This window comes from Spea bombifrons, chromosome 13 (assembly GCF_027358695.1).
Source record: "Spea bombifrons isolate aSpeBom1 chromosome 13, aSpeBom1.2.pri, whole genome shotgun sequence".
Classification (NCBI taxonomy): Eukaryota; Metazoa; Chordata; class Amphibia; order Anura; family Pelobatidae; genus Spea; species Spea bombifrons.
Genome location: NC_071099.1, coordinates 4,721,249 through 4,743,839, shown reverse-complemented (window position 1 = coordinate 4,743,839; position 22,591 = coordinate 4,721,249). Strand labels below are relative to the sequence as shown.

The 22,591-nt window shown below is 41.2% G+C and overlaps 2 protein-coding genes across 2 annotated transcripts in view; one reads left to right on the top strand and one right to left on the bottom strand.

The window, feature by feature from the left end:
- HID1 (HID1 domain containing) overlaps positions 1-10,656 on the bottom strand; it is a 51,541-nt gene extending 40,885 nt beyond the window's left edge. The window contains exons 1-2 of the mRNA XM_053453045.1: positions 10,467-10,656; positions 7,607-7,756 (exon numbers count right to left, since the gene is read on the bottom strand). Of these exons, the coding sequence (XP_053309020.1) occupies positions 7,607-7,756; positions 10,467-10,640 (324 nt within the window). The 5' untranslated portion in view covers positions 10,641-10,656. The remainder of the gene's footprint in view (positions 1-7,606; positions 7,757-10,466) is intronic.
- A 1,098-nt stretch (positions 10,657-11,754) lies between these two features.
- CDR2L (cerebellar degeneration related protein 2 like) lies at positions 11,755-22,075 on the top strand. Its single transcript, XM_053453611.1, has 6 exons — positions 11,755-11,977; positions 13,399-13,511; positions 13,734-13,882; positions 15,775-15,939; positions 16,731-17,001; positions 21,161-22,075. The coding sequence occupies exons 1-6, from the start codon at positions 11,899-11,901 to the stop codon at positions 21,737-21,739; spliced, it is 1,356 nt and encodes a 451-aa protein (XP_053309586.1). The 5' UTR covers positions 11,755-11,898; the 3' UTR covers positions 21,740-22,075.
- The last annotated feature ends 516 nt before the right edge of the window (positions 22,076-22,591 follow it).

Genomic DNA, 22,591 nt, shown 5'->3' with positions numbered 1-22,591 from the left:
GGAAGTATGTTCTGCCACTATACTGGGGAAAAGAGAATTTACAGTGAGTAAAAATTTCTGTTTTCCCTACGTATAGTAGCAGTACGTGTGGGATATAACAAGATCCCTTACATGGGAGGGCCTCAGGAGTAACAGCATGCAGAACCCAACACCCAAATGAGGCTTCTGCCGAGGAAGTGATGTCCAGCCTGTAATGCTTAATGAATGTATTCCAGGAGGATCAGGTGGTTGCCTTGCAATTGTCCTCTGGAGATGCTGAAGCCTTTGCCACCCAAGAAACCGAAACGGACCTTGTAGAATGGGCCTTAACAGGTGACGGAAGAACTGTTTCACAGGCTTCGTAGGCCAATTGTATAGCCTCTGTAAGCCATCTGGTAGACTTAGAAACCACTTGCCCTGACGATTTGCCCTGAAGTAGAAGAAAAAGATGATCGGATGAGCGAAAATAAGTTGTACGTTGTAAATAAATGCTTAGAGCTTGTTTGACATCCAAGGTGTGTCATGTAGGATTCGGATAAAAGGAGGGTAACACTATTGGCTGGTTGATGCTGACCAGAAACAAATGTCTTATGAAGAGATCTGAAGCCAAAATCGGAAAGAAGAAAATGGCTAAGCGCAGAAACTTGGCCTTTAAAGGGTGGACACCTGGAGACCAGCATTGAAATCGTAAAATAACCAGAATAGATGTAGAACTCTGGAATCCTTGAGAATGATACCATTCAAGAAATTTTCGCCAAGTTCTTAGGTATATCCTGGCTGTGGAGTTTCTAACTGACCCTAAGGGGAGACTGGCCATATCACCGAGGACACCCTTTTCCTTTAAAATCAGCCTTGCAGTAGCCACACCGTCAATCGGAACATCTGGATGAATATTGTTGTTTTCTAGCAGAGTTGTGGACACTGGAAGCTCCCAATGAGCCAAGGCTAGCTGACGGAGATCTGTAAACCAAACCCTGTTTGGCCAGAACGGAAGGATCGCTAAAACTCATGCTCTGTCCTCTTTGATTTTTTGAAGAACACAAGGAATTAGGGCCACAGGGGGAAAACCGTAAGCCATTCTGAACTGTCAACTTCAGAGCCAGCCCGTCCAGAAAACGAGGGTGGTCCATCTTATACAGGGAGGCAAACAGAGAGGTTCACTCTCGTTGCCATTAAATTCACGTCCGGGAGACCGAACTTCTTGACTAATATTGAACATACCGGGATCCAGTGACCGTTCTGCCTGGGAACACCTTCTTCTGCTTAGGTCACCTGCATTGTATAGACCCCTGATGTGGCATGCTGAGAGAGCTTTCAGATTCAGTTGTGCCCATGACATAATTTTTGAACAGAGATACTGAAGTTTCCAGACCTTTGTACCCCCTTGTCTGTTGAGACAGGCTACTGTGGTGGCATTGTCTGACTGAATCCTTACCGACATGTTTGCTATCCATGGCTTGAATGCTTATAGGGCCAGGAATACCACATTTAGTTCCCTGCATTTGGAGGATTGTACCGACTCCTGTCGTGTCCACTTCCCCTGGGCCATCCGGAACTGGAGGTGAGCTCCCCATCCTGTTTCTGACGCATCGGTTGTAATGATGGTCCAATCTACTGGCTGAAAAGAGAGCCCCATGGAAAGATTTGCTCTTATCTTCCACCAATTCAACTGTTGCAAAACCTCCATTGGAATTAGAATGCTTGTGTCCAGATCCTCTTCTGTCTTAGACCAGTTGGAGAGAATCTCCCACCGAAGTGGTCTCATTCTTGCTCATGCCCATCTTACCGCTGGAATAATACATAGTTTGTAAGGTTGAAAAAAGACCTAAGTCCATCAAGTTCAACCCTTCTACCTAACCTTCCTATTCTTGATCCAAAACCCTAATTAAGCTACTTCGAATTCTGCCATCAGGGGGAAAAATTCCTTCTTGACTCCAAGAGGCAATCGGATTTCTCCTTGGATCAAGAAGCTCTTAAATATTAATGTTATTCTATTTATATCCCTGTATGTCATGCCTTTCTAAGAAAATATTGAGGCCCCTTTTGAAGGTATCTAATGTATTGGATAACACCACCTCCCTTGGAAGTGAATTCCATACCTTTATTGTCCTCACTGTAAAGAATCCCTTCCTTTGTCGTCTATGAAACCTGCGCTCTTCCAGTCTCAGAGGGTGACCTCTTGTTCTTTGTATATTTCTGTTAATGAACAGGTCACCTGTACCACGTGCCACACCAGAGAGGCAGCGGGAGATTAGGGAGCTAAACAAGTGGCTCAGAAGCTGGTGTAGGAAGGAGGGGTTTGGGTTCATGGAGAACTGGGCCGACTTCTCTGTCGGATACAGGCTCTACGGTAGGGACGGGCTGCACCTCAATGGGGAGGGTGCAGCTGTACTCGGGGAGAAGATGGCCAGAAGGGTGGAGGAGTGTTTAAACTAGGGAAAGGGGGGGGGGAAACTACAATATAGAAGGGGAAGATAGTATAGATAGAGAGCTGGGGCATATAAATGTACCTGGGGGTGGAGCGGAGGGAGGGGTTAGAATAGTTAATAGGGATAGGCTTGATAGGAGAAAAAAACCATACACCTCTAAATTGTATGCTTACTAATGCCAGAAGTCTGACCAATAAAACTGGCGAACTGGAGTTAATAATGTCTGCAGAAAATTATGACATAGTGGGTATAACAGAGACATGGTTGGATGATAGCTATGACTGGGCGGTTAATATACAGGGTTATAGTCTATTCAGGAAGGATCGAAAAAAACGAAAAGGGGGAGGAGTTTGCCTTTATGTAAAGTCCAGCCTAAAGGCCACACTGCGGGAGAATATATGTGAGGGAAATGATGATGTGGAGTCATTATGGGTAGAAATATATGGAAAGAAAAATAATAAAATACTGATCGGGGTTTGCTATAAGCCACCAAATATAATTGAAGCAGCAGAAGATCAATTATTAAAGCAAATAAACAAGGCAGCAAATCACAATGAGGTGGTTATTATGGGGGACTTTAACTATCCCGACATAAACTGGGAAACCGAGACCTGTGAATCTCATAAAGGAAACCGCTTTCTGACTATAAGTAAAGATAATTATCTGTCCCAAATGGTACAGGACCCAACCAGAGGGGGCGCTCTACTGGACTTAATATTAACCAACAGACCTGACAGAGTAACTAATGTGCAGGTCAGAGGGCACCTAGGAAATAGTGATCACAATATAATACATTATAACTTGTCGTTCAATAAGGGAACTCTTAGAGGAGCCACAAGAACTATGAACTTTAGGAAGGCAAAGTTTGATCAACTAAGAGAAGCCCTTAACACTGTAAATTGGGAAAATGTCCTCAAAAACAAAAGCACATATACTAAATGGGAGATTTTCCAAAATATCTTAAATTCTCACTGTGAAAAGTACATACCGTATGGGAATAAAAGTGTCAGGAGCAAGAGAAAACCAATGTGGATAAATAAAAATGTAAAGGTGGCAATAAATGGCAAAAAAAAGGCATTTAAGCTACTAAAACAGGAAGGTAGTGAGGAAGCACTAAGAAGCTATCTGGGAAAAAAATAAAATATGTAAAAATCAGATAAAAGCAGCAAAAGTGGAGACAGAAAGACTCATTGCCAAAGAGAGTAAAACAAACCCCAAAATGTTCTTTAACTATATAAATAGTAAAAAGGTTAAAAATGAAAGTGTCGGCGCCTTAAAAAGTAATGAGGGAGACGTTATAGACGGGGATCAGGAAAAAGCGAATCTATTAAATATATTCTTCTCTGCTGTATTCACAGAGGAAAATGAAATGCCAGGTAATATACAGCAGGATGAGATAAATGCCCCAGTACATGTCGCCTGTCTAACCCAGGAAGAAGTGCAGTGCCGCCTAAAAAAAATCAAAATAGACAAATCACCGGGTCCAGATGGCATTCACCCCCGCGTTCTAAGGGAGTTAAGTAATGTAATAGACAGACCCCTATTTCTAATATTCAAGGACTCTATAGTGACCGGGTCTGTTCCCCAGGACTGGCGCATTGCAAATGTTGTGCCAATATTCAAAAAGGGGACAAAAAGTGACCCGGGGAATTATAGGCCTGTTAGTTTAACTTCTGTTGTATGTAAACTGTTTGAGGGTTTCCTAAGAGATGCTATTTTGGAGTATCTCAATGAAAATAAATGTATGACTCCATATCAGCATGGGTTTACAAGGGATCGGTCCTGTCAAACTAACCTGATCAGCTTTTATGAGGAGGTGAGCTCAAGACTGGATCGGGGAGAATCGCTGGATGTCGTATATCTTGATTTTTCCAAAGCATTTGATACGGTGCCACATAAAAGGCTGGTACATAAAATGAGAATGCTTGGGCTGGGGGAGAATGTGTGTATGTGGGTAAGTAACTGGCTCAGTGATAGGAAACAGAGGGTGGTTATTAATGGTACATACTCTGAGTGGGTGACTGTTACTAGTGGGGTACCACAGGGGTCAGTTTTGGGTCCTATTCTTTTTAATATATTTATTAATGACCTTGTAGAGGGATTGTATAGTAAAGTATCAATCTTTGCAGACGATACTAAGCTCTGTAGCGTGGTTAACACAATAGAGGACAGTGCACGATTACAAATGGATCTGCATAGGTTGGAGGCTTGGGCTGGGATGTGGCAGATGAGGTTCAACACGGATAAATGTAAGGTTATGCACATGGGGAAGAAAAATCCAGGCTGGGAATATGTATTAAATGGGAAAACACTGGGGACGACTGACATGGAAAAGGACTTAGGAGTCTTGGTTAACAGTAAATTTACCTGTAGCGACCAGTGTCGGGCAGCTGCTGCTAAGGCAAATAAAATCATGGGGTGCATCAAAAGGGGCATGGATGCCCATGACAAGGAAATAATTCTACCATTGTACAAGTCACTAGTCAGACCACACAAGGAATACTGTGTACAGTACTGGGCACCAGTGTACAAGAAAGATATAGTGGAACTGGAGAGGGTTCAAAGACGGGCAACCAGAGTAATAAGGGGAATGGAAGGACTGCAGTACACAGAAAGATTATCAGAATTAGGGTTATTTAGTTTGGAGAAAAGACGGCTTAGGGGGGACTTAATAACTATGTATAAATATATAAGGGGGCAGTACAGATCACTCCCAGGACCTATTTATACCCAGGACTGTATCTATAACAAGGGGACATCCTCTACGGCTGGAGGAAAGAAGGTTTCTACACCAGCACAGACGGGGGTTCTTTACAGTAAGAGCGGTGAGACTATGGAACTCTCTGCCAGAGGAAGTGGTAATGGTAAACTCAATAAAAGAGTTTAAAAGGAGCCTGGACGTGTTTCTTGAAAGCAATAATATCACAAGTTATGGATAGTAGATTAATAGGGACAGAACGTTGATCCAGGGATTTATTCTGATTGCCATATTTGGAGTCGGGAAGGAATTTTCCCCCTGGTATGGGGCAATTGGCATCTGCTTCATAAGGGTTTTTTGCCTTCCTCTGGATCAACACGGTAGGGACACAATATGTATATAGGTTGAACTTGATGGACTTTGGTCTTTTTTCATCCTTATGAACTATGTTACTATGTTACTATGTTACTATGTTACTGAAGAGCTCTTTATATTGGCCCTGCATATATTTATACAATGTTATCATATCCCCTCTGAGATGCCGTTTTTCTAGCGTATATAATTTTAACTTTTTTAGTCTCTCTTCATAACTATGTATCTATATATGTATGTATATAAGTATCACTCAATCCCCTTATTAATTTCGTAGCCCTCCTTTGCACTTTTTCTAATTCCATAATGTCCGTTTTGAGGACCGGTGCCCAGAATTGTACCGCATATTCAAGGTGAGGTCTTACCAATGACCTGTAAAGAGGCAAGATAATATCCTCCTCCCTTGAATCAATACCTCTTTTTATGCATGCCAAAACCTTGTTGGCCCTCACAGCTGCTTGCTGGCATTGCGCACTGTTGTCAAGTCTGTTGTCAATCGTTATTCCTAAATCCTTCTCACTGGTGGTTTCCCCCAAGGATATTCCATCTAAAGAATAGGTCGTATTTTTACTATTTTTACCATAATGCATAACTTTGCATTTCTCTATATTGAACCTCATCTGCCACTTGTACGCCCAGTCCCCAACTCTGTCTAAATCTTCCTGCAAAGAAGAAACATCAAGATTAGTCTGAATTACCCGGCCTAATTTTGTGTCATCAGCAAAAACTGTATCATGGCTCTCAATGCAGCTTGGGAGATCATTTATAAATAAATTAAAAAGAAGAGGACTGAGGACAGACCACTGAGGCACTCCACATAATACCTGCGTACAGGCTGAGAAACATCCATTCACAACAACCCTCTGCATTCTATCTTTTAGCCAATTTCTGATCCACATACAGACATTTGCCCCTAAGCCTATTTCTGTTAATTTATAGAGTAGCCTTTTATGCGGGACCGTATCAAATGCCTTAGCAAAGTCCAGATAAATCACATCTACAGCCACCCCCAGGTCTATATTTTTACTAACCTCTTCATAGAATGCCAATAGGTTGGTTTGACAAGACCGGTCTTTCACAAATGTTGACTTTTACTGATTGGATTATGGATCAAGATATGATCTTGAATGTATACTTTTAGCAACCCTTCAAATAATTTCCATACTATGGATGTTAAGTTTACTGGCCTGTAATTGCCCGGTTGAGATTTTAATCCTTTTTAAATATGGGCACAACATCTGCCTTGCGCCAATCTAATGGAACTATGCCCGAGCCGAAAGAATCCCTAAAGATTAGTAATATAGAAAGTGACGGCAGATAAGAACCAGTAGGCCCATCCAGTCCGTGTTGGGGTTAGGGGACACGGCAACCTGATCTGACACACACTCTTGTGGTAAGTCAGGTTTGCACAGCTTAAATAGGCAGCCCATTTTTCAAATTTGGCACCAAAACCATGATCCGTTCTGCGCATGTGTAATAGCATGATCGGATCGTGAGTTGAACGCATAGCCACCCGGGGCGTGCGTTCCACCGTACTGTGCATGCTCCTCCTCCGCATAACACAAAACCGCGCCAGTCTTCACCTCTGTAACTAAGGTACGAAGCGTGCGTCTACTCTGCTCCTACCCGGGGAGCCTCTTGACAACAACCGGGGGGGGGTGTGGGGGACAACAACCCGTGTTGCACCAGAGCTACTCGTCCCCACAAGGGACAAGAAAGAACTGACTAAGCTCCTTACGGCACTCGTTATATAGGTAAGGGGGGGCTTTTTAACCCTTTCACTATCTTTTCATAGCTCTTGTCCTGGGAAAAGATTAAGCCCACACGTACTGCCACTATACGTAGGGGAAAAATACTCTAAACATCTGTACTGTAATGGAGTGTCCTTACCCTTGCATGTTTTTTTACATCTGGCACCACTTGTCGCACATGCCATAGCACACATACGGATTCTAACCCAGCAAATACGCACATGCGCCAAAGTCCTTTGCTTTCAATGTTACTGTTGCCAGGGATGACGAAGAAAAAAAGTATTTAGCGCAACATGTTTTTTCTACATGTGTATTCTTATTTGCATCTATTAGTGTCAACACTTATTTGTCTCAATATGTTTCATCAGGCTCCTTACCTTGTAGCACAGAGTTGCCAAGTTTGATGGAGACTCTTCCCGAACTGCACGAATCTCCGCAGCTGGGATCAAAGCAAAGACATCTTGCACAGAAGTGGCTGAATCTGACCAAAACTGATCCCAGAATGCATCATCAGTAGCTTCCACTGGCTGTAAGAATGGCATCACACAAACAAAAGTATTAAGGACAAGGAGGGGGAAAAATAAGTGAGGGAGGGTTGATTGAATCTGTACACATATCAAGGATACACTATGACTATAAAGGATTGGAAAGAAAAAAATCCACTCTTGATTGTAAAGTTTGCCAGCGCAGCCCTTTTTACCTAATGTATTGGTTTGTCAACAATTCTAGTTTTGCCATACCCGTTGAACGTATGTACTGTAAGAAATGCTGTGTAAATTGATGGTGCTATATAATGAAAAGATATTACATTTTGTCTGCATTTGGTTATACTGATGTTATATGTTCAATTATTTTTTTACATATACATATACTACGATGTATATATTGTGGTTTAAAGCTTTGAGTTTTTAGCAGGAGGGCTTCCAGGCAGACCACCAGCAGCAGAGCCCCTTACAAAACGGGAATTAACCCCTAAATGCCACGATCGTGGCATTGAAGGGGTTAACGCTGCACTGTCACTCTCATGGAGCGATCAGGCAGCAGGGGGGTGTTGTGTCAGGTCCCAATCAACACACAACCCCCTTCCCTGAAGCTGCCTGTGGCAGCCGGAAACGCGATTGCAGGTTTTCCTGCAACCGCGTTTTCAGCCTACAGGATCACTACGTGGGAGTGATCTCAGGCTCGGGGGCGGGCTCTGAGTGGCTGTGCTGTCACCCCAGACTCCTGGGCAGACAGCAGCAGCAGCGCCCCCGCGTGGTGACACGGGGGCAATTTTTTGTAGATGTAAGAGGCTGACAAACACCTAGGCGCCAGGACAAAATTCTCTGTCGCCATGGCGCCTGGGATTTGTCGAGCCCTGATTTAGGACATCTTTGAAGCCAGTCAATTTACCCCATCAGATCATATATTTTATATAGATGTCACAGGGTATTTCAAATGCCAGTATTTTAACCCTTTCCATGCACTATTTTTACCACCAGCCTTTGTCAAAATTTGTGGTGGTATTTTTTGTGTGTTCTTTTCCCCACACACACATTGTACTTCAGGTATGCGTTTACCACTCCTGATATAACTTGTTTATTTATTTTTTTAAAGGAGGCTTGTCATCTTGCAAGTGACAAAATCTCTTGCAGTGGCGCTTGTGACCACTCTTGGGATCGGTCACAGTGCGTCCTGGGGTGGGTGTTCCGTGTCGCTGAATGCCTCTGTATCAAGGCATTTTAGCGACACCATTGAAGCCTAGGAAGCGGTCGTTTAAAACAGGTGTCCGCTGCTATAGGGGCCAGACATGGTGCTGATCTCAGTGTTGCTGAATGCCTTGACGTTGAGGCATTACAGCAACACCATTTAAGCGTAAGAAAGTAATTGTAAATCGCTTTTTAAGCTTGTTTAATAGCATGACGTGCCAGGTCATTGGTCGTTAAGGGGTTAAGTATGAAAGTGCTGCATTTAAACTAAAACACAAGGCTTTGACCGTAGATCAGTGGCCAATGAGCAGCTTCACAATGTTTTAGCAAATAGTACCCGCCCCTATAAACAAACAAACTAAAAAAAAAAAAAAAAAAAAAACTGTACCTGCATGTTGCCCCTAACCTCCATTTAGATCGGCTGGCATGCTGGAAAAGTTTTTTTTTATCCCTGCTAGGGTAATAACAACAACTTCAGCCAAATTGATGAATGCCAAGTGTCCATATTCTCCTACTGAAATACCCTGGGTTATCTGCTTAAGATAAACACATACTTTTGTGGTTTATTCATAGTTTTGTTCACTAAATAAGGATATTAACTATTAAAAAAATGCAAGGCTTTCAAACAGGAACACATACATTTTAATACCTGACCAATAATTGCTAGAATTATATTGGCAATTGTATACATACAGACATTATATAATATATATATATATATATATATATATATATTATATACACATGTACAATGTTTTCTGGGTCAATTCAACTACTTTAGAAGCACGTGTTTTTTCCCGATTATTTTGTTTTAATATCATATACACGTTTAACTAAAATAATATGTTATATACGTTTATACACACACCCCAGCACGTAATCAGCCGATTATATACACAAGTGTCTTGACATAATCTGCCCCTTCACAAAACAGATCGCTAGAGCAGGTGTTGCGTGAAGAGAGACCTAGTATCATCTACGTCACACTACAGGTGTAACAGGAAGAAATCCCCTTAAAAGATAAAACAAGCCTACAGAGGGAACCATGTATTTTGGGGAGGCTTCTGTCTTGAAAAATAAATTACTCAAAATTCGTTCACAGTCTTATGTCACACTATTTCAGGGAAGGGTCTATAAATCATAGGAGAGCAAGAGGTACATGTAGCCATAGCGTAGCTCGTCTGTAGCCCAAAAGTTCATCGATCATAAGGGGAAAGCTGACTTCTATTTTCACCAATAGAAAATATTTTAGTGGCATGCTTTTTACTGTAAGTAATATTCGAATGTTATGTAACACATGCTGCGACAACAAATTCGTATAATAATGTAATGCGTTTATACTGCCCACTCACGAACAGGTGCGTCATGCTCGGGTACACTAATAGGCTACACTAATAGTGTATCGTGTATTATATTCCTATAAACCCAATCAAAGAAGAAAACACTCCATAACATGAAGCTTGTATACCCGTTAAAATCAGACATGCGTCTCTGTCCCCATCACCTAAAGGTATGAGCTCCGGTTCAACCCCTCCCCGTTTCACGTTACCTGCGTCTTGGTTGTCAGTTGGATGACTGCTTTCCTAAAGTTTAATTTGGTGTCCGTATTTCCCATCCCAGAATAAACCAAAGAATATCTCCCTGCGTTTCCTTGGCCTCTTTGCCCGTTCCGACCCGGATCAAAACCGCCTACAACAGCTGGCAAACCGGATCCGTCAATCATCGAATTTGACCACGCCTCTTTGCGTCACCAATCCAGCCAAACTAGTTCAGGTCCCACCTCCCCGACATCAGTGCATTAAGGCCTACTCGTCTCATTGTGGCTAGGCCTCGCCTAAGGCAATAAACACCTTTCCTATTCGCTATGTGTAAGTTAAACTGGAGTCACAAATAATTATAAACACATGCAGTATATGTATTTCTACATAGCAGTAAATATAATACACGATCCTCAAAAACAATGATAGCGGCTAAATGAATCTGGCATATAATAGGTTAAAATATCCAGCGCTATGATGATGTTTGGGGACGTGGTGTGAGCGGCAACCAACCAGCTTGCAGCTCACTGGATACTGTTTCGATGAAGAGGAGGGGCTCGACCGGTCCAGTCCCGTGGATGCAACGGGATGCTGCTAATACAGTGCAATAAGAACCGGGGTTTATTTAGAACGCAGACACAGTAAGGGGGCATATAGGGGGCTGATGGTTTGGGTTAAATGTCTATACTGACTAAGAATTAAGGAATAGGGTTACAACAATATTTGTGGCAGCAATGCTACAGATGCTAGAAGATCCGATATTCCGGTGCATTTAGAAACGAACCGCTTATAATTAAAACGTCTGAACCAGACGTGTTGGTTATATTGACGAACAGGCCAGTGTCCCGAAAACAGCGGCACTGACGCGAACAGCTGTACTGAAGTACCAGAAGGACAGTAGGTAAACATTACTAGGGGGCCTAGTGCAGTTGTGCGAATACCAATAATAGAAGGTTAAGAGAAGGAGGATGCTGTATTTCGAGGCAGATATAGTCAAGGCATGTGCATGCCGGTGCCAAAGTGAAGAATAATGATGGAGATGCCTAAAGGACATTAGAACTGCATCAAACCTGGTATACCGCATTGAAATAGACAACGTAATAGGCGTTTTAGTAATCGAAACACAATGGCAAGGGAACCGTAAATCTCATTAGAGTAGAAAACCAAAACCTCGGGGACAACAGGACCAGGAATAAACACGTGGATTGAGAGGATGGTGACAGGAGGTCAGAAGGTGGGCAAAATGATAGGACGAACCGTAGACAGTGAGCTTTAGGGCTAAAACTCATACATTGAAAACCTTACCCCTGCAGCCACTTGCTTGGATAATCTAAAACCATAATCTACAACCAGTACATATATATTTTCCATTGTATCAATATACACAAATATCTATCATCATTCCTCCAAGAGAAACATTGTGTCACCTGGATACTGAGCCAGATGCTGGGAGCAGGGAGGATGGAGGAGTTTCACAGTGAGGAAGAGGAGCCCTGGTATGACCAGCATGATCTAGAGCAAGGTGAGGAGCAGGGATCACTACTCATTAGGTGCTGTTTGGAAACAGAGCACAAATCTGTACGTGTAGCAGGACATGGAGTAAGATGGATTCTATGTATGTTTAATGAAGGTATAGCTTAATTTGTAATCAATGTATATTAATGATGTGCATATGTCACAAATAATACATTTTAAAGTAGTATATGTAATGGTTAAATACATGTGAATACAACATCTGTTTAAACCACTATTTACAAGGCTAGAAGTATTAATAATAAACACTAAAATATATCTGTTACTTTATCTCTCTTTGATGGTTCAAGATGCCCTTGTGAAGATGATGGAGCAAAGTGGGAGTTTCAGGGCACTTTTTACCACACATTTCCTCTGCCATATGTTAATGTTACCCTTAATTCTATACCAACTATTTCTTGAAACAATTACGCTGAAGAGAAATGTCCAATATATCACTATTTTGAATCATTTCAAACTCCTGTTACAGGGTAGTTTAAGGGATGATTGTGAGTATTATAAAAACTCTATATGGTTAATGTAAGTAAGTAGCTCTTTAGTAGTTCTAAAAAAATATACTGAAATGTTACCTAGGGTTATTTATTATATATACACAATGAAAAAGACAACACTAAAATTACTCAATGCCACAATATATATATACAAATAATTGTATTTGATAAATATCAATATAAATAAATCAATATCATTAAATACAATGGAAGCAAAAACAATATATAATGCTACTTAAGTGTTCTTAGCGCATAGGTAGCAGTATTTGGCTGATAAAGTGATACAATATATATATATATATATATATATATATATATATATATATATATATATATATATTGTAAGAATTTATATGTAGCGTCTTCATTTTGTACGTATATCCTGACCGGTTGGACAACACCAGAGAAAGAGGTTTGTCTTTTCGTGTTTTTCATTGATTTTCTATTTATAAGTAGCATTATATATTGTATCCACATTATTTAATCATATTGATTTATTTGCTATTAATTTATTGAATAAAATCTATTTTTATATATATTATAGCATTGAGTAATTTTAGCGCTATTTCTTTTCGTTTATTTGATTCCTTGTGTGGTATAACTGCAGCCCAGATACTAGCAGCTTAATTACCTTATAAGTTACATCTAGAGAATCCTCTCTGTTAATTATTTTAATCCTTTAGGGTTTATATTTGTAGTTTTCTCTTATTTGGTGGTGGTATGTGCACTTTGGCATCAAGTGACATCATACGGTTAACATAGAAATTGCCCATTGTCCAGTATTTTGTTATTTCTTCAAACATAGTTAGTTTCGGGTAAGTACATTGGGAATGTGTAGAGTTGGAGCAGCCACTGTGTATCCGGTACAACTGACGTGGTGTTGTTTTTGTTTGTTTGTTTGTTGTTTTTTGTTTTATAGATTTGCATCTAGCAGCAGAGCTGGGGAAGACACTCTTAGAGCGAAATAAGGAACTGGAGGTGTCGTTGCAGCAAATGTACTTGAGCAATGAAGATCAGGTACAGGAAATTGAGGTACAGGATTAGCAGATCAATGACATACTATTTTTTTACTGATACTAATAAGTTCATTGGGGTAGCACCGTTGTAGTATTGCTTTTTAGTCAATTAGGATAGTAGTTTGCAACCAAGATGCAATCTGATGATACCATCAAAGCACATTATACCTAATATGTACCTTTGTAACATATTAAACAGCCTTAATGTTAGTTGTCTGGTCTGATTCTGTATTTCCAGTACCTGAGCAAACAGCTGGAGATGCTGCGGCAGGTGAATGAGCAGCATGCAAAGGTCTATGAGCAGCTGGACACAGTGGCAAGAGAACTAGAAGTGACTAACTTAAAGCTGATTCAGGAAAACAAAGTGGCCCAGCAAAAGATAACAAGGTCAGAATCAGGAGCCAAGAAAAGGGCAGAAAGGAACATGTATACACAGTCTCCTTTTTTCATTGCTGTCTTCCCTCTACCAGCATATTTTTACTGTCTGAGAGATTATGCAAAGGCCTAATATCCTCCCCTTTCCTAAAGCAAACCGTCTAGACGTTAACAGGATTTCATGCTGATAGCATAAAAAGGTGCTTCTGGGTTTAGTGCTACATCTAGAAGAGATCAGCAGGTATTAAGGGGACAAAGGGCATACACTGTGTGCACAATTATTAGGCAAGTTGTATTTTCGAGGATTCATTTTATTATTGAACAACCACATTGTCCTCCGTCAATCCAAAAATGTAAAGAAACCTTAAACCTGATCATTTAAGTAGGTAAATGTGAGGTTTTGGCTTTCTTAGGAGAATTTTTTTTTTCATCTATTAAAGTGAGAATACTAAACAAACTCAAAATGTACAAATAAATATTTGTGACATTTCCAAAAAAAAATCAGTGACCAATATAGTCACCCTTCATAAGCGTTCCATTTATGTTAGTTTCTTGATCTGTTGACAATCAACTTTTTGTGCAGCAGCAACCACAGCCTCCCAGACACCGTTCAGAGAGTTGTGCTGTCTTCCTTCAGCGTAAATCTGCCATTTAAGAAGGGCCCGCAAGTTCTCAATAGGGTTTAGATCGGGTGAGGAAGGTGGCCATGTCATTATGTTTTCATCTTTAAGGCCTTTACTGGCTAGCCATGCAATGGAGTACTTTGATGCATGTGATGGAGCATTGTCCTGCATAAAAATCATGGTCTTCTTGAAAGATGCAGACTTTTGCCTGTACGACTGGTTGAAGAAAGTGTCTTCTAAAAACTGGCAGTACATTTGAGAGTTAAGTTTGAGTCCATCTGCAACGCAAAAAAGTCCAACTAGCTCATCTTTGATAATACCAGCCCATACCAGTATCCCTCCTCCACCTGGCATCTGAGTTGAAGTGGAGCTCTGTGCCCGTTACTGATCCAGCCACAGGCCATCTGGACTGTCTCACAAGTCCATAAAACCTTTGAAAAATCTGTCTTCATATATTTCTTGGCCCAGTCTTGACATTTCAACTTATGTGTCCTGTTCAGTGGTGGTCGGTTTTCAGTCTTCCGTACCGTGGCCATGTGTCTGAGCACTGAACACCTTGTACACTCCAGGTAGGTTGCAGTTCTGGAATATGACAGCACTGGAGGATAATGACTTCCTGGTAGCTTCATGTTTGATTTGTCTCAAATCTCTGGCAGTTGATTTGCGTCTTTTATTCTCAACAAGTTTCTTGCAACCCTGTTGACTATTTGCAAAAATAACGTTTGATGGCTCTTTGATCACGCCCCAATATCTTAGCAATTTCAAAAGTGCTGCTTCCCTCTTAAAGACTTTTTACAATTTTTGACCTTTCAGAGTCAACTAAATCTCTTTTTCTGCCCATTTTGCCAGAGAAAATGAAGCTGGCTAATAATTATGCACACCTTGACATAGGGTGTTCATCTCCTCATTACACAAATATACATCACCTGATATGCGTTAATCCAATAAGCATTCAAGTTTATACAACTTGGAGTTGGAAAATATGCATAAAAGTGATGATATGGTCAAAAAAACTCGCTTGCCTAATAATTGCGCACACAGTGTATATGCCTGGCGTTCCTGATTTGACACTTTCTATAAATTGTTTGAAGGTTGCCAAAAAATTAGTAAAGAAGAAAGGTTTTCATGAAACTACTACTCAGATATCAATTTGGGAGGCAGCAGGTTTAGATTCAGCCCTTATAAAACAAGTAATATTAGTTACTTCTGGTTAAATATCAGCCATGTTGGTCTCAGATGTTCTTGAGGTAGGTAACCAATTGAGATTCGAATCTCTTGCAGTCTGACAGGAACTATAGATGGTCTTCAGAGACAGGTTGAAGATCTGCAGAGACAAGTAGAAGAACTACGTGGTCTGGAGCAGGTTCGGGTCCGGAGAGAAAAAAGGGAAAGACGTCGTACTATTCACACCTTCCCCTGCATGCGGGAGTTGTGTGTCAGTACCAGGTTAGTGCCGTAATCCGCAGTGCGCAAAACAGAAAACATGCAGGTCTTTTCGATAAACGATGAGCGCATGCGATTTTGCAGCAGCAAACTTGTCCAAGTTGACTCACAAATTGACTAAAGGCAGCTTACATAAAATTAAAAACAACTTGCATACTTCCACATGCAGGAGTTCTGAATGTATGTGAGTTAAGGTGCATGTGAGATTACAGACTTTGCAAATTGTGAGAACTTTCATTGGATGGCACCCTAAAGTCTTCCTGGATGGACCCCATCTCCCCTTACCAGGGGATAATGGTGGTGGTGGTTTTTTCTCCTAGATTCTTTAAGTACATTCCACGAAACAGAGGGTAGGGAAAGAGAAGGAAAGTGTCACCCCTTTTAGATGAATTATTTTCATTTAATAGGTAGTGATTTTGCCAGTTTTAAACAAGGACCTGCTAGTGCGCATTGACCTTGAATGACCTTACCCGTAACTCTCATAATTTAAATTTGCATGTCCTCTCAAAGAAGTGACATATTAGCGAAACTATGATTTGTTTAGTGAGTGTTAGCATGCAAGACTGGGGTTGAGTCTGGTCGGTATCTTCAACCCTTAACTCGACTGACCACTCCACTTCTTAGTGAATAGACCTAAAAGAGCCTACCACATTAGATTATTATCTACTAACACTGAAATATTTAGCTCCACTCTAAAAAAAGTAATGATGCTACATGCAATTATATTAAGATAAAAGTAAATTAAATGTAATTTACGTATCATCATAAATTTCATACCCTTGTCCTGTATGTAGGTATGAAGACACAGTCCAAATGCACAGTTCTTGTCTAGACCTGTCCCAAAAGCCTATACAGAGAGAAAACGAGTGCCTGCACAGTGCTGTGATTGCCCTTCGAGCTCAGGTGGCTGAAGAACGTCAACGCAAGGAAAGGGCAGAAAGAGAATATCAAGCCGTGGTACAGGAATACTCTGAGCTGGAGCAGAGAGCCTGTGAACTAGAGAACTGCAGATTACGTGTGCAGGAGTTAGAGACAGAACTACAAGAACTGCAGCAAATGAAGCAGGTGGGAGGTCTTGTTTGTGCATGGAAGGAAATAGGCTATTCTCATAAGGGGATAATAGTTTTTTTACTCAGTTGTATAGGCCCCACAATATACTAGAGGGATGCCTCAACATGTGATAGACCCTACAGGTTTCTGATGATTGCCTTGCAGCTCATCACATAGAATGTGATCAGGAAACCAGGGCTTCTCAGCACTGCTGCCTGATTTCTGTGTGATCAGCAAGCAGAGAGAATTGCGTGAAATTTCAATGAGAAAAATGGTAAAAAGACTTTCCCCTGCTTTACAAATAAGTAATTCATAGTTAAGTTGCTGAGATGCATACATAGCCTCAAAGTGCTAACAGACAGTTTATAGTTGAGTGCAATTTGATTCCACTGTCACTAACAATTTTACTTTAAAAAATGTGATGTCATGAAAAAGTGAGTCAAAATTCATTGCTACATTGTAATGATTTTGAGTTTATTCACCAAATTAATTTTTCAAGTTTATCTGCAACCAGTGTCAGGCATACCTGCCCGATTGCTGCCATGTCTGTAAGGTTTACAGTTTCATCTTATGTGAATCTGAATGAATGTATAAGGACTGCTTTATAATGAAGCCTAAGTACCAGTTTCTTTTTTATTAAAATAGATGCAGCCCATTAATCCCAGCACCATTTCACTGAGAGTTATATATTTGGCTACTTCCTCTTGGAGACAAACAGCCCTACCCAGGGGCCAGCCTTGATGCCCCCAATCTAATAATACATGTGGCCACGGCTGCCAGTTAAGCTGCAGGAGCAAAATAGATTATGCCCCCACAGCTGCATTGGAAGGTGTGTACGCATGTATACTGCACAGGATATGACCCGCGTTCCTGCTTCCATTGGGCAGTCCAAATTTGTTCACAAAGGGCTGTTTGGAGGCACTGACAAGTTGTTTGTTGGTAAAGATTGCACAGAGAATCTGGGGGCACTGACATGTAGTTTGGGGAGCAAAGGTGGCACTCAACTGTTTGGGTTAAACCATAGACTTGCGCATATCTACATACACACATTCTCTGATAATCCATGCAGCTCACACATGTCCCCATCGCTTAGCTCTAAACATTTCTTAGGAAAGCTACGCATTTATTTGTACTGCTTATTACCTACTGTGAAAGTAATTTCTCTGTTTTAATTAAAACGTTATTTATTTTAGTTAAATAAATCTGAAAATACTTAAGATGCTTTTTTGCATTATACAAACTATACCAGTGCTCTCTCGGTTGGTCCCGACCCATTCCATGATGTCACAGGCCACAGTGATATTAGGAACTATGTGTTTTCATATGTGTCTTGTTTAAGACTAATGTGTTTTCAAAAAATACTTTAAAATGCAGTTTTTGTACATGTTCTGAACAAAAAATATTGGGTCCAGAACCAGACATGTACAGTGTGTCCAAAAATGGCATCCTGAACTATGGGGTTGGTATTCAGTTATTTCCAGGGCTGGATTTAATTCCTTGTCTGATACTGGCCCTTCCTAGCTTCTGCATGTATTTTTATTTCTCCCTTGCTGCTGGGTTCAACTGTGGACAAACACCGCGTTTTGCTATAGAAAAAGTTAGTAGAAACCTTCAAGGGTTAAGGTAGAATCCACAGAGATGGCTCTTTACTGTCACATTATTTTAATTATTATTATTATTATTTATTGTTTTATATAGTGCCATCAAATTCCGTAGCGCTGTAGATAGTTTTACTTCAACAAGTAACATGTATTTTTATTCTGATCAGTTTTACACATATGGAGACACTAGTTGACAGAATAACCATGCTACATGCTCAGTTTTTATTATATTATATAAACCCCAAATGGATACATGACATGAATAAATGATACCTGTCATCATATTTGGAGTATGTAAGATCACTGGAAAATGCTCCCTGTGTAAGTGTATTACCGTATTTGCTCGAGGTTTTGAGGTTCTTTCAGAAAATACCCCTCATCTTATATTCAAGTTCGTCTTATAATCAGACCTCAAGTAGACCATCTGCGCGAAGCGCGTAGACAACCTCCACTGCAGCTGGCCGGTACTTCCGCCGGGGCTTCTATGGTGGAGCACCGGAAGGTTATGTCACGCCAGTGCTGCTGCAGGGGAGGTTGTCTACGCGCATCGCGCAGACGTTAACCGCAAGGTCACGTCATGCTGGTGCTCCGTCATAGAAGCCTGGGCGGAAATACCGGGAAGCAGCGGAGGTTGTCTGTGCGCAACACGCAGACGTCCACCGGCTGCCCCCACTTGACACCAGGGAATCTGGAGCACGGGGGGGCAAGTCTGGGGATGCATTGGTAAATCGGGGGGGGGCATATAGAGGGGTATAAGGCTTACATGGGGGCTGATTGGAAAATAGTGGGGGAATAAGGCATATCAGGGAGGCAGAGTGGCATATAGGAGTATATGGCATAACTAAGGGGAATCTAAAATCCCTGGGGCAGTGAAGATTAATGTGGCATATCTGGGATGCAGTTTGGCAAGCCTGGGCTCAAATGTGCATAACTGGGGGGGGGCAGGTTGGGAAATAAAAACAAGAAATTCATTTTATCAAAGTTTTTTTATTCTGCCTTTTGTTTTTAACATCCTGTTTGTTTATTAAATTATTTTAAATAAATGAAAAATGTACATTTATTTTTTTTTCCGATTAATCGATTAATTCTAAAAAATTATCGGCCAACTAATTGATTATGAAGATAATAGTTAGTTGCAGCCCTAGACCTTTCTTTTAATTTCACCCTACTCTTTTCATGTAACAAATCTGCCCATGTTGATATACTAAAACAGAAGCCTGGCTAGCGAAATGGGAGAACTAGAGATACTTGCATATGAGGGACATTTTGACATAACTGGCATTATGGAAACTTGGTGGGAGCAATCCCATGACTGGGCAGTTAATTTAAAAGGCTATACACTGTTCAGGAGGGACAGAGGAATTGGAAATGTGGGAGGTGTGTGCCTTTATGCTAATCCAGAGTTAAAGCCTCCTATTAAGGATTCCGTAAATCAGGTTACTGACAATGTGGAAGCATTGTGGGTCCAAATATCCACTTGAAGTAAAAGGGGTAATTCATTAATTTTGGGAGTTTGCTACAAACCTCCAAACAGCGGCCAGGATATGGAAGATCAGCTTTCTCTACAAATTGAAAAAGCTGCACAACAGGGTAATGTTCTGGTAAGAGCCGGCCTTAGGTGTTCTGGCGCCCTGTGCGGACTACTCCTCTGGCGCCCCCCCATCCAAAAAAAAAGAAAGGAAAAAAATCTTGTAACAAAACTCCCCTTTCTCACTATCTATCCCCCTTTATCACTATGTACCACCTCTGCCCCTTCTCACTATCTACCGCTTCTGCCCCTTCCCACTGCTTCCCCCCTCTGTCCCTTCTCACTGCCTTCCCCTCCCCCTCTGCCCCTTCTCACTAACTACCCCCTCTCCCTACTTCTCATTATCCTTACTTACCTTGTTGAGTCCTGCGGTGGGACCGGGAGGCGTCCGTCTTCCTGCATTGCACGCTCAGCACGAAACGCCGGCACCGCGATGGAGTCACGGAGAGTGAGGGGCGCCAAGCGGTTGCTGAAAACTTCGGCGCACCTGCCCGGGACTTAACTGAAAACATCGGGTTTTTTGTTTGTTTTAACTTTATTTAACATCCTCCATGTTAAATAAAGTAAAAAAAACCTTTATTTAACATGGAGGATGTTAAATGAAGTTAAAAACAAAACAAAAAAAAACGATGTTTTAATTTAAGTCCCAGGCAGGCGCCCCTGTTGTCATGGCACCCTTGCTGCACGACAACTTGTTAGTATAGGGACCTTGAAGAAAGCCCATCGTGTCCTGAAAAAAACAACATATAACTTGTGTGGGTACACTACATGGGTGAGGAGAAAATTATATTTAAAACACGAGCACTGCAAAAGTGTTAAAACAGCCTCGTTCCCAAATGGTACAAAAAGAAAAATAAGCCCGGTCCTTAAGGGCTTAAAGGAAAAAAATGCTCACAACAGTTCAAGGCAATCCACGATTCCTGAATCATTTTAAACTGTTTGTAATTTGGGAGGAGAAATATAAGATTTCTGACACACCTGTTTATTACATGTTTACTTACACCTGGCGGTAAATGTATTAATTATTGTTCGGTTGTTGTTACAGGTAAAACGTTACCTCCTGGGAAGGGGTGACAGCCTTTCTCAGACATTGTTAGAACCTCTTAACAAGACTCCTGAGACAGATGACCCAGAGCCTTCGGAAGAAGGGGATGCGAACAGAGGTCATACACTCCCAAATTCAGCTGTCAGGAAAAGCTGCAGTGACACAGCCCTTAGTGCTATTGTAGGGAGGGATGCTGCAAGCCGACATGAAGGCAATTATACTCTCCACGCTAACAGCACTAGAAGACGTGGCATGTCTATACTGCGGGAAGTGGATGAGCAATATCATGCTCTGTTGGAGCGTTATGAGGAGCTTCTGACCAAGTGCAGACGGCATGAGGACAATTTGTGCCACGCGGGAGTGCAGACTTCCCGTCCAGTATCACGAGACAGTTCTAGCCGAGATCTCCCTGCTGAGGAGGGAGAGCCTGAGCGAGCACTGACCATGCAGTTGGAGGCTGCAGACCGTAGGCTTGAGCAGAGTCAGCCAGAATACAAGGCACTATTCAAAGAAATATTTAACCGCATCCAGAGAACCAAGCAAGATGTTAGTGCTGGCAAGGGGCCAGGGGGGAAATAATTGGCCAATAACTTGACCATCCTTCCCAATCTGTTCAGCAGCTCTACTGCACACTGACCCATTCCTACTAACCAATACTCTATTTATGCTTATGTACTAACCAATTTAATCCAATGTACATCACAAATACATATTTATCAAACACTAATAGCAACATTAATTTGCAAAGATTGCTATACACTATTGGTGCTGTAGATCCCCAGATGGCATTTTAGGGCCAATATCCAAGTTTAGTAAATCTTAAATATTTAAAGGGCACTGTCCTGAAAGATAATTGCAAGCATGATAATATATCTCACTCAAGTGACCCCAGATATGGACTTTGACATAACAAAATTCAGGAAAGAAGCATGTACTAGATATAGTACATATATATATATATATATAGAGAGAGAGAGAGAGAGAAACATGAGAGCCTTGAATACCACATTGGGGATAATTACACATATGGAAAGCTGCTGAAAAGAAGAGCTAGATGCAAAAACTGGAAACTCATGCTTGGTGGGACACAGTATTTGAAATAAAAGATAAATAAGCCAGAGGTAAGCAAATCTAGTGAGAGAATAATTTTACATTCAGGACCTGCCACTGTGACTGACTATTTCTATCCATTTCTGGCTAGACTAATCGGAGCATTCCTATATGTAGACATCTATCTTTTCTGCTGGATGACCAGTGGTATGTAGTAGACTTGTGCATTTGGATTTGTACGAATTGCAAATTGTTTTGATGAAGACGGCGATTCGTATGAAGCCCCGAAAACAATGCCAAACCCCCCACGAATCGGACAAAAACAAAGCAAAAAACTCTGAAATTCATTGCTCCACATTCACTCTACACATTATCTATAGA

Coding starts and splice junctions, on each gene's coding strand:
- CDR2L (XM_053453611.1), top strand. CDS start 11,899: ATGCTGGGAGCAGGGAGGATGGAGGAGTTTCACAGTGAGGAAGAGGAG. Junction 13,883..15,774: donor GCCCAGCAAAAGATAACAAG/GTCAGAATCAGG, acceptor AATCTCTTGCAG/TCTGACAGGAACTATAGATG. Junction 15,940..16,730: donor GAGTTGTGTGTCAGTACCAG/GTTAGTGCCGTA, acceptor TCCTGTATGTAG/GTATGAAGACACAGTCCAAA.